At 38.7% G+C, this 17049-nt stretch overlaps 1 protein-coding gene across 3 annotated transcripts in view; it reads left to right on the top strand.

Annotated features, from left to right (window-relative positions):
* Positions 1-17049, top strand: part of mical2b (microtubule associated monooxygenase, calponin and LIM domain containing 2b) — a 123200-nt gene that overhangs the window by 43669 nt on the left and 62482 nt on the right. For all 3 annotated transcript variants that reach the window (XM_061969796.2, XM_061969798.2, XM_061969797.2), the window contains exons 4-9: positions 1614-1730; positions 4864-4965; positions 6274-6429; positions 7609-7709; positions 8739-8996; positions 9074-9189. In XM_061969796.2, coding sequence (XP_061825780.2) covers positions 1614-1730; positions 4864-4965; positions 6274-6429; positions 7609-7709; positions 8739-8996; positions 9074-9189 — 850 coding nt within the window. The remainder of the gene's footprint in view (positions 1-1613; positions 1731-4863; positions 4966-6273; positions 6430-7608; positions 7710-8738; positions 8997-9073; positions 9190-17049) is intronic.

Raw genomic sequence — 17049 nt, 5'->3', positions numbered from 1 at the left:
GGGATTAAGGTCTGGTGACTGGCAAAGCCTCTTCAGGGTTTTTTTTTATGCCACTCTTTGTTCCTTTGTTGCCTTGGCAGTGTGTTTTCTTTTGGCTTTGTTTGGCAGTGTGGATGGTCACTTTCAGCATTCCTGTGCCTCCAAACACGGGAAGTCAAGTTGTTTGCCAAAGACCTCCATTATTGTCTCATCTGGCCACATCCCAGTCTCTAATGCCTTCACTGCATAGTTCAAGGTTTCGCTGGCAAACTTCCTACGGACTTCTTTATCAGAGAGACGTATATGTTCCGCGGGATCTCATTACATAATGGCAAAGTGTGTTTACATTACAATGGTTTTACATGGTGACTTTGGTTCCAGATTTGTTGAAAATACTAACCAGCTCCTCCCGTGCAATTACGGGCTGATCCCGTACCTTACTTAGAACCATCCTTACTTAACCAGATTAGGTCCTGCACGATGTTCCAGAGTGAGGGCAATTTCATGATCTCTTGTATTACTGTACTTTGATTTGCCAATGGATGGGTTTCTTTCTCACTAAGCTTTTGCGGATGGTCTTGTAGCCCACTGCAATCTTGTGCAGGTCTTCAAGCGTGTCCCTGAGGTTTTGTTGTCAATTCAATGGTCTTGCTCATGGCACTAGAGAGATTTGAAGTGAAGGTTTATTTCATCCACTTAACAAATTAAGATTAGGAATACCTTTCCTAAAGGGACAGGACTCCTTTGTGTTCCTCATGGTCATATGACAGGTCTGGAGAGGTCAGAATTATTGCTGGTTGGTATAGGTGAGCAAATATTACAGTATGTGTATTTCACTCGATCAAATACAAATAAATGTGTAACCTTTGTGTAATGTTTAATGGTTATATTCTTTTGTTGTCAGTTAAGATAAACATACCATACAATTTACGGAATGTTTATGTCTTTGTAATCGGGTACACCTACAAAATTAGTAGATCAGATAATTCTTTCCCCCATTATTCACAAATCAATGAGCACTATGGTAGCTGTTGGTCATAACATTAGGTGTATTTTAATATGATTACACAAAAAACTACAGTGCTGATTTGTCTATTTTTAGACCATTATGAGGAAGATTTTAATGTTATGGCGGAATTTTATTTCTAATATGTTCGTGCACATGTTTTCTTTGGGCAGCCTGGCTCAGGTGGTAGAGTGGTTGTATCCCAACCTGATGGTTGCGTGTTCGATTCTCAGTCCCCCTGTAACCATGTCGAAGTATCCTTGAGCAAGATACTGAACCCCTAGTTGCTCCTGCTGCTGCGTCATCAGTAGGTAAATGTGGTAATATTGTCAAAGCGCTTTGATTATCTTGAAGGTAGAAAAGCGCTCATCAAATAAAATCAATGTACCATTTTGACATGTCAAGCCCTAAATACCTCTGTTGGTAAGTTAATAACTTTCAATATAATATTTACAAACACATGATGTACATCTACGTAACAACATAATTGTCGGCAAATCCAATTTAACTTCGATGTATAGACTCACTAGATGAAACTTGGCTGATATATTCATTCAAACTGTGTTTTGGGCCTTACAGTTGTGTTTTTGTATACATTACTTACAATAAGTTATTCTGTTATTCCCAGGTATCCGTCAGCTCCAGCTGATGCTGCTGAAAGTTTGTCTGATTCTGGGGGTCGAGGTTCATGTTGGTGTGGAATTCATCAAGCTTTTAGAACCGTCGGAAAATCAGGCTGATAACAGTAAGTTTGTGTGACAGAAAGTTTCTCCCACCACAAGTGCCTGCATATTTGTGCTATATATGGATCCCCATGCACAACATACTGTATATTGTGATAAAGTGCAAGAACTTTCCAAGGCATTTGCTTTGAGTACTATTTGTAAAGTGATCATAAAATTAGGTTTTATTATTATTCATAAGCTTCTGTTTCATTTTCACCAAAGTCAGTCAAACATTTGTCAACAATTAACCCCAATATTTGTTCACTCTATTTAAAAGTACTGTTGCACTCATGAATGTAGAGGAGTTGTTGGGCAAATGATTATTGACTAAAACACATACATATGTGCAGCATCCCAAACTGTATAGTGTAACAGTCACATAGCAGACTGTGTAACAATATAACAATCACTCCTCCACAATTACATTTCACAAAGAGCAAAGTTTTCAAAGTAATTCATGAAATTGGGGGGGGAAATTGTGTACGTATGTTTTTTTTTGTGTGTTTTTGTGTGTTTTTGAAGTATGTATTATTATTTATTTTAATTGCTAGATAAAATATACAATTTGCCATCATCATAATGCATGAAATAGTCGTACAGTGGTCTCTCAACTGAAGAGTTCCCCAGCTTAAAGGGGAACTGTACATTTTTGGAAAGTTTCATGTCTTTGACAATCATTACGAAACACATGGCGACAAATTTTAATTTTTTTTAATGCATTCTAACTCGTAAAAAAACATAAAACCGCCCATAAAACCTAATAAAAAAACCATCCAAAAAGCGACAATAATACTTCATTTACATTTCGTGATTTGAATATTAACCAAGTATTAGTGATATTGCTATCATAAGCGATAACGCAGACAAACTATTTATAGCAGCGCCGTGGTCATTAGCATGTGTGCCAATGTTTACATCAACTGGTAAGGTGATTTCTTTACTCGTGTAAGTTTATTCTAGATCATAAATCATGCCTCTCATCTGCACAAAAGGACCAGGACGTATTCCGACAAGTTGGTACACTTTGACAGCCAATTCAGACCCGGGAATGGCGAGAACTACACGAAAAGACGCTTGGTTCTACCCCCCTTTTCTTTGTGAGGATTATGAGTCATTTTTAATCTAAAACGGGAATATAACAATATTCTATCAGTCGGCATCTTAATGACAGCAGATATTGCACGGTAAGTGATGTTTTATTATGTCTGTTGGCTCTCATGAAGTCCGCAGTGAGTAGAAATCAGTGATGTAGTGGGGGGGGAAAAGCAAAGGTGATGGAATTAATTTGGAATGTAATGTTAATGATAAAATGATCAAAATACGTAAATATTAAATGTTGTTATTAATTTGCCCGTTTAAATTACATATATACTACCAGTATGTTTATAAAACCTTAATGGAGGTGTTTGTATGTTTTTTAAGGGCTTTTATTGGCAGAATAGAGCGATTCTCATAGGCTCCTATGTAAACTGACTTTTGATCCCATTTATTTAATATTCAGAATGCATTAAAATAAAAAATGTTAATACATTTTAACTCGTAAACAAAAGTCAGAACAATAGGCAAAATTCCAAAAATGTGTAAGCTGTCTCTCTGAATTGTTACGCTTTAAGTTGCAAGCAAAAATGTGAAAAAGCATCCCCCGCCATTACAGGGCTGTACGGTGCGTCAAATTTACACGAAAATGCGCCTAAAATAGTGTATGTGCCTCACAATACGAAGGTCCTGAGCAGTCCTGGGTTCAATCCCAGGCTCGAGATCTTTCTGTGTGGAGTTTGCATGTTCTCCCCGTGACTGCGTGGGTTCTCTCCGGGTACTCCAGCTTCCTCCCACCGCCAAAAACATGCACCTGGGGATAGGTTGATTGGCAACACTAAATTGGCCCTAGTGTGTGAATGTGAGTGTGAATGTTGTCTATCTGTGTTGGCCCTGCGATGAGGTGGCGACTTGTCCAGGGTGTACGCCACCTTCCTCCTGAATGCAGCTTCAATAGGCTCGACCCCAAAAAGGGACAAGCGGTAGAAAATGCATGGATGCGCCTAAAATAGACATCCAACTTTAAAAATAAAACAAAAACAAAAAAACTGTTGCACATGTGCGAATAGGGTTTCTACCCTTTCATTGCATTTTGTCCCTAAAATAAATGTATCCAAATTTGATCAAACTACAGTAAAATTTTCGCCCATCTGTATAGCCTGTTTGAAATAAACTTAAACCATAACCAAATGGACAAGTGATTGACGCAAAAGCGTCCCTGATCACTGAGAGCTCTATGTGTCCCTCCCTCTTGCTCCATGCACAGAGGGGCGGGGCTCAGTCTTCCAACTATGGAAGAAACAAGACCTCGGTCGGTGGAACTGGTCAGTAAAAAACGTTTTTTTTCACCACCTTAAAACTTGACACAAACTGCACTGACCCCTAGTAACTCCAAGGTTTGAACTACTGCTAACACAGTTTAGGGTTGTTTCGTGTTTCATTTTAGTAGTAGTAAGCAAACGGGTTACAAAGGCTCCGAATTTTGTTGTTGAAGTATGCAATAAAATATTATATTATTTTGTCAAAATTATGAGGGACACATGGTAGACAATGGATGGAATATTTATCGACTTGTTCATTTACTGTTAATATTTGCTTACTTTCTGTTTTAACATGTTCTATCTACACTTTTGTTCAAATGTAATAATCACTTCCTCTTCTGTTGTTTGGATACTTTACATAAGCTTTGGGTGGATATCAATCCAATACCAAGTACTTACAGGGCCATACATTGATCATAATTAAAGTTATTCTGTGTCCAGGGACGTATTCCAGAGTTTATAAACAATAAAAAAATATTTTTTGATGAAAAAAAAAAAATCAATATAATGATTGTAGTATTGACTATATGCAGGTCTTGTACTTGGTATCGTTACAGTCGATGTCATGACATTTGTTTACATTGACGAGCGCTAGCTTGTTGTTAGCGGTAAGCTATTTTATCCTCCCACGGTATGTAGTGAAGCATGTTTAGCTATTTCTCGTCCTGCAGGGAGGATACTTGTAAGAAACATAGTTTATATTAGTACCGATATATCATACAACTCGAGATACCACTGTGTGATAAATGTTATCCTTATGAGATTTATCAAACTGATTTGCTCTGCTCCTCTTTAGGTCGTAGTTGGAGAGCAGACGTCCGTCCCTCAAACCACTCAATCTCTGACTTTGACTTCGAAGTGGTGATTGGAGCTGATGGACGCAAAAACACATTAGATGGTAAAGTGGAAAGAACAAATGGTACTTGTGTAGACATGAACAGTCTAGAATATTAATTGTAATATAGATAAAGAATGTAAAGAAACATTCACAAAAAACAATCGATAAAGGTTCCAGATTAATTTGTATTGGATTGATAAAAATAAGTATGTTCCCCTTAACCAGCAAGCATTGCCCATGAAGTGCATATACTGTATTAGTCTGAACTTGCTATGTGGAGAAAATGCATCTGTCATAGAACCAATCACTTCCATTCCAACATCTTCCCCACCACCAAGTCAAAGGGCTTCTGGGACAATTGGCAAGAAACTTGGTGAGAAAGACAGGGTTTTTGATGGAATAATTCAGAAAAAACGCCCCTTGCTCTGGAGTGCCATGCAAGATTTCATCCTGTGGTGTAAGGATCATTCTGAGAAAAGTGAGGGAATTTACACAGGTACATGGAAGGAGGTTAATAATGATCTTTAGGGGGCAAGGACCATAAACACAAAAGACAAGCTTTCTGCAGTATCTGCAAAATCCCCCTGCTCAAGAAGACTCATCTGAATGCTGAGTGATGTAGAGAAGATATCTACTCACATGAACACATGACCAAATGTCTTTAAGACAAGCACTGGTTATTTATTCTTTATCAGGACTGAAAATCTTGGGAGGAAGCCAATCAAAACATTATACTTAATTTGACCTTACCAAATGCTTAGAAATGAAAATGTATTGTGCCGAGATACAAGAATCAAAACCTAAATATGAAAACTAAATGGATGTATGTATTTGATTTTGATACATGAACCACAAAAATAAATCATGCCCTTTCAGCAAGAAGCTTGGTGATAAAGAGACCACTACCGGATAACAGTCAATCACCCTCGCTTTGGAGCTCCATACAAGATCTCGCCCTGTGGGGAAAGGATGATTGTGAGAAAGATGAAGGATTACCCCATAATTACATAGGAGGAGCTTTTTTATAATCTCAATGGAGTTGGGAGCAAAGTCACGAAGAAAACTTTTGATAACACACTTTGCTGCAATGGATTGAGATCTTGCAGTGACTGCATGGCCCACTTGCTCAAAAAGGCAGATTATTAAGGCCCATCTAAAGTGTGTCAGTAGTGACACTTGAATGATTCAGAGAAGGTTAAAGAGAATTTAATATGGTCAGATGATCAACTCGACTCGCCATGTTTCAAGGCAGAGAAATTCAGAATATGACCCAAAGAACACCATCTCTATGGTCAAACATGGTGGTGGAAACATTCTGTTTTGGGAAAGACTTGCTTTTTCACAAATGTTTATTTTGACTTTTTATAGGGTTTGGCCGCAAGGAGTTTCGAGGAAAGCTGGCCATTGCCATTACTGCTAACTTTGTTAACAGGAACACTACAGCAGAGGCCAAAGTAGAGGAAATCAGTGGAGTTGCCTTCATCTTCAACCAGAAGTTCTTCCTGGAACTCAAAGAGGAAACGGGTACATTAGCAAATTATAGCACAGGGGTGCCCATTACGTCGATCATGAGCTACTGGTCGATTGCGTAAGGTGTGTCAGTCGATTGCCAGCCAGGCATTAAATAAGTAGTCCTAAAAATGAGCAATTATAACTATTTACTATGTCACTTTTTTTGCTTGATTGACATTCGCTGCACTCGAGGATCTTGTGCGATGACGCTGGGTGCTGCGAGCTCAGTATTAAGAATAAAAAGACTGACAGGAAGGCGAGAAACAGACTCTCGCGACGTACATGCCGTCAAAAGCCAAAAGACTGACCGCATGGTTCCTGTCTTCACAATTAAATTGCTGCGCCATCCTGCCTGTACTAACAAAATAAGAGTCTCAGAAAGCTCGCACACACAAACTAGTAAGCTACGGAGTTTGTCGTCAATGTATTTCTTGTAACGTGTTTAAAAACAGATATGGAAGTTGGGCAAATAAGATGCCAAAAACAAGCACTTTCATGTGGTATTGGACAGAAAGGAGGACTTTTTTCACTTCCACAATGTAAATTCGAAAATGTGGAAGTTATCAGCACTACTGTGAATCCTGTCTGATTCCAATCAATGCTAGTCATCAGAATCAGGCATTACACCAACTTATATTTTTGTCTTCCTGAAAGAAAGGAATATATATGTTATGGTTATGGGTATGGTTTCAGTTTATTTCAAACATTCATACAATTACAACATAATACATATTATGTATATATAACATGTTAACTTAGAGTTCATGTATCTCGGGGTCTTGTTCACAAGTTAGGAAAGAATAGACCGCGAGATTGACAGACGGATTGGTGCGGCGTCTACAGTGATGCAGTCACTGCACCGGTCTGTTGTGGTGAAGATGGAGCTGAGCCAGAAAGCGAAACTCTCGATTTACAGGTCGGTCTACGTTCCTACCCTCACCTATGGTCATGAACTTTGGGTAATGACCAAAAGGACAAGGTCGCCAATACATATATAAAGATGAGGTAGATCACCTTGACTTGGTCATTTGAAAAGTAGCTTGCCTGCTGAAAAAGTGTGGGCACCCCTGTTATAGCACCTATGTATCATCAATGTTTGGTTTTCTGAAAATCATACACTGTATATTGTGCAGTAGTCTGCATTTTCAATCATGTCACTTCTTCCGTGTCTTTCTCTGTTTACGTTTTTAGGAATTGACTTGGAGAATATAGTTTACTACAAAGACAACACCCACTACTTTGTCATGACTGCAAAGAAACAAAGTTTGCTGTACAAAGGAGTTATTATTAATGTAAGTAATCACTGCAAACGCTGCTTGTTTGACATTTGAGTCAATTTTCTAATTTCAGTACAGTCATTTCTGTTTACTGTGCAAAAAATGCCATTTCAGCATAAGTTTTCTCAGGGATGTAAAAATTAGGGTTGCACAAAAACGCCCAGTCACATCCTTGTTCATTTATTCCGATTCTAAATCGATTTATAATTTAAAAACATCGAGAGAAAAAAAATAAAACTCCATGCAACTAGGAGTTTGTGTAACCTGTAACCTGTTTTGAAAAAGTTTCCTTACAATTAATTTACCAAATAATACATTGCAAGAATCGTTTTGAATTGAGAATCGTGTTTAATTGAAAATCGATTCCGAATTAAATCGTTACCCCAGGAATCAGATCGAATTGTTAGGTGCTCAAAGATTCAAACCCAGAGTAAAAATGTCTAAACTCTTCTGCACTGAGCTCTTCCTCCATCCATCATTCTGTTTAAGTCACAGGTCTTTAACTTAGGTCATTATTATCCTAAATGCCATTTTATAGTAATTCTTAGTCTTGAATGATTGAGCACAAACATATTACTGTGGTAACAAGTTTAAACAACATAAAATTATTTCCTGAATGACTCATGCAGGACGACATGTTTAAACTCATCACTCACGACTGTTGTCCTGCTGACTAAGAATGTTGTTGCTGCTGATCTGCATTGCATGAGATAAAAGCAAATAAACACAAAACTGCTTCCTGAACCATTACACGCTTGCCACTTTAAAGGCTATGGTAATCATTACCGAGCATGTTTCCTGTTATTATCCCTTGGAAACCAAACTTTGTATTTGTAGTTGCCATGGATTGGATGACCTTTATTCAGTCAGCAAGATTAATTACAATCTGCAACTTGCTCAGCTATTACTGAGATCAACATTCTATTTGCATTACTTGGATCAGCAATATATTTGGTCATAAAATGACCAAAATTCCCTTAAAATATTAGACATGAAGTTTCTTTTTCTGTACTAAAGGTTTCTGCTTGTTTGTTTTGGATCCAGGATCATGTAGAAACAGAGCGTCTACTTAGCAGTGACAATGTAAACCAGGAAGCATTGCTCTCCTATGCCCGTGAGGCAGCTGACTTTGGCACCAATTACCAGCTACCATCACTGGACTATGCCATCAACCACTATGGGCAGCCAGACGTTGCAATGTTTGACTTCACCAGCATGTATGCCTCAGAGAATGCTGCCTTGATCAGGGAGAAACATGGACATCATCTACTGGTTGCACTGGTGGGAGATAGTTTGCTTGAGGTATACATCTTGAGTGGAAAAGAGTGGTCCACTGATTTGTGTGTGCCTGGTAAAAGTTATATGCTCTTTATTTGCAGCCCTTCTGGCCGATGGGCACAGGTTGTGCTCGGGGTTTTCTGGCAGCGTTTGACACAGCTTGGATGGTGAGGGGCTTTGCGCAAGGCAAGAACCCTCTGGAGATACTGGCTGAGAGGTTTGTGTGAGATAATTTTTCCTTCTCGAAGAAATAAGATCTCTGATGAACAGGGGCGTTTCTATGTCTGGGGCGTGTGTTTTAAGGCATGCCCAAACAATTGTACTCACTCATTTATTCCCCACTGCCGGTGTTAAACTGTGCAGGCCATTTTTGCTAAGGTGATGATGCACTGAACATCTTGAATATATTCTTCTTAGTTATGTCAGTTAAAGAGGAACTGAACTTTTTTTATTTTATTTTGCCTATCGTTCAAAATTCTTGAGAGAGACAAGAACGCGTTTTTTGTTTTTTGCATTCTAACTTGTAATAATCTTTCTAGATGGCTAGCAACACAGCTAATGTGAGAAATGCATTTTGCCTCTAAATCACTCTAAAAATGCATCCAAAAACCGCAAGCAATACTTCATTTATGTTCCATAACCTTTATAATCAAGCTGTAGTGATATTGTTGTCGTAAGAGGGACGACTGAGAAACTATTTTTCTAGCGTAAGAACACGTCTCCTTGCTAACAAGACACTCACAGTGCTACGGCAAGCGGTAAGCTATAGCTTCTGCTTCAGCAGCTGAATGGCTTTGCGATATGACACCAATCTGTGCTGACTGAAAAACATGAACAATTATATTACAGTATCTGTAAAGTATTAGCCTAGACCTCATGTTGTGTTTGTACACAGCTAGTCATTCATTCAATCAAAGTTTACTTATATAGCCCTTAATCACAAATGTCTCAAAGGGCTGCACAAGCCACAACAACATCCTCGGCTCTGATCCCACATCAGGGCAAGACAAAATTCAACCCAATGGGAACAACGAGAAACCTTGGAAGGGACCGCAGGGCTGATGATTTTAGGTTGTCCTGAAAAATTTGGAGGTAATCCTCCTTTTTCCTTGTCCCATTTACTCTCTGTAAAGCGCCAGTTCCATTGGCAGCAAAACAGGCCCAGAGCATAATACTACCACCACCATGCTTGACGGTAGGTGTGGTGTTCCTGGGATTAAAGGCCTCACCTTTTCCCCTCCAAACATACTGCTGGGTGTTGTGGCCAAACAGCGCAATTTTTGTTTCATCTGACATCACATAGACAAAGATAAAACCTTCTGGAGGAAAGTTCTGTGGTCAGATGAAACAAAAATGTAGCTGTTTGGACACAAAAATAAGAGTTGTAGAAATTATTAGAAACTCAAAACAGCATTGACATTATGGTCTTTACAAGTGTATGTAAACGTTTGACCACAACTGTATATATTTATATATGTACTGTATGTGTGCATATGTCAAAGCTCGGCGATATGACAAAAAAATGATCCGATCTCGATTAATATCACAATTTTTTTATTTTTTTTATTAAAGTCGGATTGTCCCATGCAGGATTATAGAGAGTACCTTTGCATCCATACTGTTGACTATTGCAGTATCTTATAAAATAACATATCCACCATGTTTGATCGAGGTAATATGTGCTCACAGCCGACAACTGTCATGTTGTCTAAATATATATATATATATATATATATATATAATTGTGTTTACGAGGTGCAATGGTACAGGTATTCCACACTCCGGTCTGTACCTCGGCTTTAGGGCCACAGTTTTGCTTCTTGTTTGGTACATTTTGTAGGAGTAAAGACAACTTTTTTTTCCCCTCCCAAAGTTCTTTTGTTATTGTATATTATGTGTCATTGTGGCTTGTGCAGCCCTTTGAAACACTTGTGATTAAGGGCTATATAAATAAATGATTGATTGATTTTGCTTGTCATCAGAAAGTGCATTCTGCAGGAAACAGTATCAGTAGTGTACTAAATACTAAAAGATTTTTACCTCAAGTTAACATTTTCAAGTAGTAAATTATTATTTGTATTCTTTAATTACTTGTATACATCAGTGCTTCTCACCAGTCTTTTGGCAAACGGCAAGCGGTGAACCAGATTGTAGAGTTTTTTTAAAACTCAAATACTGTTGGATATTTTGAATAAAATTACATTAAAGTGCAGTTTGAATTTGAGGTACTGTAAAATAATGTGTAACAACACAAACAAGTTTAATGATTATTTCAGGAACATGTTTTTTTTTTTTATCAAACTCAAAAATAGTATGCAGTTTTTTACTACATATGTTATATAAGAGGAGTTGAATCTTTGCAGACAAAAACAAAAAGTCTGATTTAAATGTTGAGATATAAAAATGCCATATTCTGTAAAAATTAATGGGTGTGTTTATTCTCGGTCAGGATTAATAAAAGACTTCTGTGAGTGCCTGCTAGTCCGCATTTAGGACAGGATTAATGGTGCGCTGCTGCAGATAGTGAAACTAAAGCCTATCATTGAAGCCGCTGTTCCTTCTAAATGTTGTTCCAACTATTATGCTAGTGTTAGTTATATTTCTTTATTTTGTTGTTCTGGGCTGCACTTCCAGCTGTGTAAGGGGAAGGAAGAGGCACAACGTTGAATGAACCTTAATTATGTCGCGAGGAGCCTGATTTCTGCGCGGGAGGGACAAGCGGCACAAAATGGATGGATGGATGGATGGATGGATGGATGGAAAGGGAGGTCGCGCGCAAACACTTGAACAAAAACACACGCAAACGTACACCAACACATTCACGGACACACACAGGATCACGGTCAATAAATGTGGATTGTATGGATGGATGTATGGATGTTCTGTGCAGGATTATACCGAGCATAGTTGCTTTCCTCCTGTTTACTATTGCGGTAAATTCTAATAGACAGTTTCGCCATGTTTGATCGAGGAAATATGCTAACACCTGATCACCATGATTGAACTCAAATTAATCACGAACATATAATCGCCCAGCCATATATATATATATGTATATATATATATATATATATATATATATGTCTTAATAAGGTTATCCAAAAAATAGTGCTCGATACCGTAGTAGAGCGCAATATATGTATGTGTGGGAAAAAAATCACAAGACTACTTCATCTCTACACGCCTGTTTCATGAGGGGGTTCCCTCAATCATCAGGAGATTTTAATGGGAGCATTCACATACCATGGTTTATATAGGGCACAGAGTGGGTGGGTACAGGCTGGCGTAGGGGCGTGGTGATTGGCTCATGTGTTACCTAGGAGGTGTTTCCGTCTGTGGCGGCATGCTGATACAATTTCGCTGCGCTTGTTGAGGGATGACAGGTCTGGACGGTATATAATAAACAGTTTCTCTTTCAAGCATAGGTTGCATCTTTTATTACCACTATTGTAAGGTGTGCTGGATGCAAGAATTTGCCATGTTATTGAATATTCAACATTATTGTCTTTGAGGTCCCAAATGTGCGCATAAAGAAAGTAAACAACCTCATCATAGCTGCCGACAAAACCACAAACTTCTACAGAATGGACATACCAGAACATAACACCTTACTGGACAGAAGCATCACCAAATCATACAAAAAAGCACAACCCAGCACCTTACAGAACATCTACCTGGAAAATAAAAGGATCGCGGCTGAACTGGACATTGAGGACAGGGTGGACGCCACAGCCAACAAGGAAGCCTTCATCACATTGAAGGACCACAAACCCAACTTCGCAAATAACCCAACATGCCGACTAATAAACCCAACTAAATCTGAAATAGGAAAAATCAGCAAAATAATCCTGGACAGAGTCAACACAAAAATCAAGGACAAAACACCACTCAACCAATGGAGAAATACAGCAGCAGTAATCAAATGGTTCAACAACATCCAAGACAAACAACAGCACAACTTTATCTCCTTCGATATCGAAGAATTTTACCCTTCCATCACGCAAGACCTACTGACTCAAGCACTAGACTTCACCTCAGACTACGACTCAATCACAGGCAACGAAAGAAACATCATCATCCACGCAAAAAACTCCATTCTCATCCACAACAGTACACCATGGCAAAAAAAGAACAATGCAACATTTGACGTCACTATGGGAAGTTTTGACGGAGCAGAAACGTGTGAACTCGTTGGGAGTTTCCTCCTCTCCCAGCTCGCTAGCCTCAACCTGAACCTTGGTATTTACCGTGATGACGGACTGGCAGTGTGTCGCGCCTCGCCAAGGAGCAGCGAGAATACCAAGAAGCGCATATGCCAAATTTTGAAAGAGAACGGCCTACGGATCACGATTGAAGCCAACAAGCAAACCGTCAACTTCCTCGACGTCACTTTCAACCTGAGAAATAACAGCTACCAACCATTCACGAAATCCAACACAACACTCCAATACGTGCACCATGACAGCAACCACCCACCCACCACCACGAAAAGAATACCTACCGGAATTAATAAAAGGCTATCGATGCTGTCATCTAGCAAAGCTGAATTTGACCAAGCAACCCCACCGTACCAAAAAGCCCTTGATGAAAGCAGATACAATTTCACCCTCACCTATGAACCCACGCCAGGAAACCAACCAAAAAAGAACAGAAAACGAAACAACATCATCTGGTACAACCCCCCATACAGCAAAAACGTCTCAACTAACATTGGCCACAAATTCCTCACTCTGATTGACAAACACTTTCCCAAAGGCAACACCCTAAGAAAAGTATTCAACAAGAACAACATTAAATTGAGCTACAGCTGTATGAACAATATACGACAAATTATCTCAAACCACAACAAAACAATTGCAAATGAGCCGTCGGCCCCCGGACAGAGCGACCCCAAAACCAACAAAGGCTGCAACTGCCGCAAGAAACCTGATTGCCCTCTCAACGGGGGGTGCTTACAAACATCAGTTGTTTACCAATCTAAGGTAACACGCAAGGACATTAACACATCCGACACATATGTAGGATTAACCGAGGGAGAGTTTAAAACCAGATGGAACAATCACAAGGCTTCTTTCAGGAACCAAAACCTGCGGAATACCACAGAACTCAGCAAACACATTTGGGACCTCAAAGACAATAATGTTGAATATTCAATAACATGGCAAATTCTTGCATCCAGCACACCTTACAATAGTGGTAATAAAAGATGCAACCTATGCTTGAAAGAGAAACTGTTTATTATATACCGTCCAGACCTGTCATCCCTCAACAAGCGCAGCGAAATTGTATCAGCATGCCGCCACAGACGGAAACACCTCCTAGGTAACACATGAGCCAATCACCACGCCCCTACGCCAGCCTGTACCCACCCACTCTGTGCCCTATATAAACCATGGAATGTGAATGCTCCCATTAAAATCTCCTGATGATTGAGGGAACCCCCCTCATGAAACAGGCCTGTAGAGATGAAGTAGGCTTGTGATTTTTTTCCCACACATACATCCATTCATCCATTTTCTACCGCTTATTCCCTTAGGCTCCAGCGCCCCCCGCGACCCCAATCTCAGCTACAATCGGGCGGAAGGCGGTGTACACCCTGGACAAGTCGCCACCTCATCGCAGGGCCAACACACACATACAGACACACAAATATACACACAGACACACATACAAACACATATACATATGTATATATATATACATATATATATATATATATATATATATATATATATATATATATATATATATATATATATATATAGAGAGAGAGATGTATATACTGTGTATATACATGTGTGTGTGTGTGTGTGTATATATATATACATATGTATATGTGTTTGTATGTGTGTCTGTGTGTATATTTGTGTGTCTGTATGTATGTATATATGTTTGTGTGTATGTGTGTATATATATATATATATATATATATATATATATATGTATGTATATAGAAGATGGATGATATATGTATATAGAACATGGATGATACATGTTTGTATATGTATATATCTACATGTATATGTATATATGTAGATATGTGTGTATATATACATGCACATATGTATGTATATATATATATATATATTATATGCTCTGATTACTGCTTTGCACACTCTTGGCATTCTCTCGATAAGCTTCAAGCACACCTGTGAAGTGAAAACCATTTCAGGTGACTACCTCTTGAAGCTCATATATATATATATATATATATATATATATATATATATATATATATATATATATATATATATATATATATACTTACAGCGTGTATTTACAATATGAATGGAGGTTTTCGAAGATCCTTTAGACACAGGACTCCTATTGGCCGCATCTTGAGTGTTTTTTGTGTTATCTTTAGAATGCAAGAATAAAAAAACATCTCTGTTCTTGTCTCTTTCAATGATTGTAAACAATAAGCAACATTTTTTTTAAATGTACAGATTGTAGCTGAGATAGGCTCCAGCGCCCCCCGCGACCCCGAAGGGAATAAGCGGTAGAAAATGGATGGATGAAGTTCCCCTTTGATGGTGGACAACAATAATTGTTTTGCTTTGTTTTGTTTTTTTCAGCATGGTTTAATTGTATGTGCACAATACTTATTTATTGCTCAGTTTTGAATTTTTCTTTGCGTTTAACTTTTGTAGCTGTATGTAGAAATGGCTTTGCTGTATGTAGAAATGTTTTCCTGTGTTTTAACTCATTTATTTGTGGACTTTTTGAAAATGCACTGCAACCACATAATTTCCCATTTTGGATAGAGATGTCCGATAATATCGGGCGGACGATAAATGCTTTAAAATGTAATATCGGAAATTATTGGTATCTGTTCGGAAATTATCGGTTTCAAAAAGTAAAATTTATGACTTCTTAAAACGCCGCTGTACGTAGTGGTACACGGATGTAGGGAGAATTACAGAACGCCAATAAACCTTAAGGGCACTGCCTTTGCGTGCCGGTCCAATCACACAATATCTACGGCTTTTCACACACACAAGTGAATGCAATGCATATTTGGTCAACAGCCATACAGGTCACACTGAGGATGGCTGCACTTTAACACTGTTTCAAATATGCGCCACACTGTGAACCCACACCAAACAAGAATGACAAACAGATTTGGGGAGAACATCCGCACCATAACACAACAGAACAAATACCCAGAACCGCTTGCAGCACTAACTCTTCCGGGATGCTACAATATACACCCCCCTATCACCTAAACCCCGCCCCCCCAACCCCGCCCACCTCAACCTCTTGGGACATGCTCTCTGTCCCAAATTCCAAGCTGCTGTTTTGAGGCATGTTAGAAAAAATAATGCACTTTGTGACTTCAATAATAAATATGGCAGTGCCATGTTGGCATTTTTTTCCATAACTTGAGTTGATTTATTTTGGAAAACCTTGTTACATTGTTTAATGCATCCAGCGGGGCATCACAACAAAATTAGGCATAATAATGTGTTAATTCCACGACTGTATATATCGGTATCGGTTGATATCAGTAATTAAGAGTTGGACAATATCGGGATATCGGCAAAAAAGCCATTATCGGACAGCTTTAATTTTGGGTTAAACAAAGTCTATCCTATCTTTAGACTAACAAGGGCAATTGTTTGACAGGGAGTAGCTCATTTGTTAAATGATGTAAATCCCAGGAGCAACTGTGATCTGCTGCCACTCTTTCCGGTGCATTTCAAAACCATGTGGTTGTGGTGCTGGCTCAAAAAGTCCTCAAAGAACAAGGCAAAAACATATGCAAATAAGAGGGAAACATTAAAGAACACAAGGACATAAATATTAAAGAGCACATAGTGGGTGCAACCTGCTGCCACCTCAGTGGTACCATTTCTACATACAGCCACAAAAGTCAAACGCAACGAAAAACCATGAATGAGAAAAACAAAACATTTGCAAAAAGAAAAAAAAATAAACATGTTACTCACATATGACTGCACCATGCATAGACAACAAACAAAAACAAAAACACTATCTTAACACCCACATACACCGCAGCAGCCTCCGCAATGCATTTTCTGTTGGTGGGCCAGAGACAAGAACAGACCCAACAAAG

Source organism: Nerophis lumbriciformis, linkage group LG10 (assembly GCF_033978685.3).
Source record: "Nerophis lumbriciformis linkage group LG10, RoL_Nlum_v2.1, whole genome shotgun sequence".
Lineage (NCBI taxonomy): Eukaryota > Metazoa > Chordata > Actinopteri > Syngnathiformes > Syngnathidae > Nerophis > Nerophis lumbriciformis.
This window is presented reverse-complemented; position numbering and strand designations above follow the sequence as displayed.